Source organism: Equus asinus, chromosome 17 (assembly GCF_041296235.1).
Source record: "Equus asinus isolate D_3611 breed Donkey chromosome 17, EquAss-T2T_v2, whole genome shotgun sequence".
Classification (NCBI taxonomy): Eukaryota; Metazoa; Chordata; class Mammalia; order Perissodactyla; family Equidae; genus Equus; species Equus asinus.
Genome location: NC_091806.1, coordinates 24,645,532 through 24,649,064, shown reverse-complemented (window position 1 = coordinate 24,649,064; position 3,533 = coordinate 24,645,532). Strand labels below are relative to the sequence as shown.

The following is a 3,533-nucleotide window of genomic DNA, read 5'->3' as shown; positions in this document are numbered from 1 at the left end:
AGAGTTAAGATGAAATTTAAATGAAGCGATGTTTTGACACTCATTGCAAAGCAAGGCTGTATGTAAAGGGGTCAAAATCAGATCTACCACAAAGTAGGTGCAGGGTCTTGTTTTCTTGGAAACTGCAAAATTAAGACAGATGTGAAAACACATAACTGAAGTTCTGCTCCTCAGTTGAAAGTTAAGAATGCTTCTCCATCTCCAGGTGCTTTAGATCCTCCAGGCAGCAATAAAAAGTTTCATATTACTGGTATAATTTCAAGCAATCAATTCCAGATAGTCTATAATTTTAGAGAATCAATATTTCTGAGTATGGAAATAGAAGTCACTCAATGAAGGGAGTTGTTCTGACACATTAAAGCTGTGGTTTGTTCTTGGAGAGACATGTTTCCTGCTGTATCTGAAGCTGGATTTATGTGTCTGTTGTGAACGGCAAGGCAGATGTTGACAGCCCAAGCTATTTTTTACTCTCTCACTTCATATTCGGAAGTCAACTAGCTTAGAATACCAGTTAACTTTAGCATCCCATTAAGAGCTCTCATGTCCTCTGTCTTGCAATAGCTCTCTTTATAACCCCTTTCACATCCTGGTTCCTTAGGCTATAGATCAAGGGGTTGAGCATAGGTGTGATCACAGTGTAGAACACTGCAATGATCTTGCCTCCAGCCCTGGTGGACTTGGACTGGGGTCTCATGTACATGAAGATGGCAGTTCCATAGAATAAGGTCACCACTGTCAGATGAGAGGCACAGGTGGACAGTGCCTTGTGCCTCCCAGAGGCTGACTGCATCCTGAGAACTGATAGAAGGATTTGGGCATAGGAAACAATGATGAGGAGAAAAGGAATGAAGACAATGATAATACTGAAGATGAAAACAACCAGCTCAGTAAATAAGGTATCAGTGCAAGCCAACCTCAGGACAGAAGGTACCTCACAAAAAAAGTGATTCAGAACATTGGGCCCACAATAGGGCAAACTCAAGGTGAGGACATTGATAATCAAAGAACTCAGGAAGCTACTGGACCAAGAAATGACTGCCAATTGGACACAGGTTATTTGGTTCATAATAACAGTATAATGAAGAGGATGACAAATGGCTACATATCTGTCATAAGCCATGACACCAAGGAGAACACATTCAATCATTCCAAAGGAGAGGGAGAAGTACATCTGAGTAGCACATCTGGAGAATGAGATGGTCTTCTTTTTTCCCACCATGTTGAATAGCATTTGTGGGACATTGGTGGATGTGTAGCAGATATCCAAAAAGGACAAGTTAGCAAGGAAAAAGTACATGGGAGTTTGGAGAGGAGGTTCTATCTGGATAATAGTGATAATAATAATATTACCAGCCAACATTAATAAATAGAATAACAAGAACATAATAAAAAGAATGAACTGCATCTTTGGATGAGATGAGAGCCCTAGGAACACAAACTCAGTCACTGTGAAGTTTGTTTTTATCATATCCATTTTTCAGGTCACTTCCCTCTTACAGAACTAGCCACTCACCTGAAGACAGAAAGCAAATGCCCTTTATGTCACAATGTTGAGGATTCAAGACGCAAGTAAGAGCAAGGAGAAGTATCGGTCTGAGATTATATCTTGAGTATCTGAATTGTACCACAAATGGAAATCTTTTCTTTGGCTTTTGGAGGGAATATTCTCTTGATGAGATTAAGAATTTCAGACCCAAGTACTGATTAAGTTAAGCAGATATATTTGTCTTTTCTCTAAGAGTATGCTCTTTTGCCCATTCATAATCTTTCTAAACCCTGCTTATTTCTCAAAGACTTACTCATGCCTCATCTCTTCAAAAAGATCCTATTATGTCACTGTTCTATACCGACCAACAGAGCAGCATGATGCAGCACTCAAGTAAAAAGCAGTGAAGGACATTGCTTCATATGGCACCCATTAACCTAAAATTAAAGGGAGAAACAGCAGCCTATGGGAATTCTGTATCATACTGATGTGACCCTCTAGTGCTTAAACACTGTGATACCCTAAATAACAAAGGCTGTGCACACCAACAACAAAACCAGCCATGGATCACAGTAGTTGCCAATTCTCCCAGCTCTACTACTTCCATATTGCAGGGTCTTGAATGGTTTCACTGTGCATAAATTGAGCATAATGATAGAACCAATTTCTTGAGGAATAAATTAAATAACGTGTATAAAAAATTTAAGGCAATGTCAACACGTAGGAAACAATCCACAAATAACATTTATTATTAATAACCCTAATAATATACAGTATTGCCACATCTATCTGGAATTTGCTTCTCTAATAAAAACCATTTCAGAGAAATAATATTATTAAAAAGATTCTAGGTCTATTCCCTGAGAGCTCGCTAGTTCCCACCTTACACTTAGCTTATTCACAGATTTAATATGTTTGGTTAACTGACTTGCAGGTCATCAGCAGATTAAAAGCAACAACTTACAAAGATATGGAGTAATGAAGAGTTCTAGAGGTAGGCACAGCTACAGTAGCAAGAAGAAGCTGCCAATCATTCATACATTCATCATTCATTCCTTTTTTTACTTTCTTTCTTCCTTCAATAATATCTCTTTGATAATCTAACATTTACCAGATGCTGGGTGCATGTAATAGACATTTTCAATCTCTCATAGAATTTATAGTCCAATTAAAGTTGCAATGAAGGAAAGAAATTGATTCCTGAGGGAGTGGAGTGTCTTATCAAGAAGGCATTTATGAACCAAGTAAGTAGTTGTGAGTCGTGAAAAATACAACTTTATGTAAAATATGCTTTGTCAAATAATATTGATTTGCATGTAATATGTTTTAGAGGATTTTCTTATATTTTGAGTTAAGTGAGGGCATTTCAAATCAAATAATTCAATGAACTGGTTAACTAAACTATCTAATATATGAAGTCCCAATATAAAGGAGGGATGGGCCTGGAAATAGTAGAGAGAGAAGTTAAGTCACAGTCCTGTTTTTATCAAAAGTAGCAAGAGAGGGAGTAAGCAGGAGAGGTTACAGAGTTCCCTTTCAGCCCCTCCAAACAGCAGTAAAGAGTTCTGCTGCAAATTAAGAAACATTTTGATGATTTTTAGGAGTGATTATAATGACAACAAATGGCATCCACAGTGAGTATCTCAGTTGATAACAAGACGGCACACAATCAGGAGATCACATACTAGCAGTAAAGCACATGAGATCCCCAACTGGAGAACTGAGGTTATATGCCTGGCTCCACCTTACCTCAGCTGAGAGCCCTTGTACAATTCATATCAGCAATCTATGCCTAATCTTCCTCATCTGTAGGATGGGGGTAATAGGAGCAGCCTCATGGAGTTGATAGATGAGGTAAATGAGATAATACACGTAAAAGCATCTAAAACAGAGTTAGGCATATATAGTAAGGGCTCAAGATATGTTAACTATTATTACTAGGGTCCATGTGATCCTCATTAGAGAATCTTTGTTAAGTATACAGAAAAATGATTATTGGCAATCCTTACTCTCCCTCCAATGACAGAGAGACTAAGTCTTTAAGACA

At 38.0% G+C, this 3,533-nt stretch overlaps 1 protein-coding gene across 1 annotated transcript; it reads right to left on the bottom strand.

The window, feature by feature from the left end:
- Positions 1-538: 538 nt before the first annotated feature.
- LOC106844135 (olfactory receptor 10A7-like) lies at positions 539-1,219 on the bottom strand. Its single transcript, XM_014861434.3, has one exon. It carries the CDS (start codon positions 1,217-1,219, stop codon positions 539-541), a length of 681 nt encoding a protein of 226 aa, XP_014716920.3.
- Between the last annotated feature and the right edge of the window lie 2,314 nt (positions 1,220-3,533).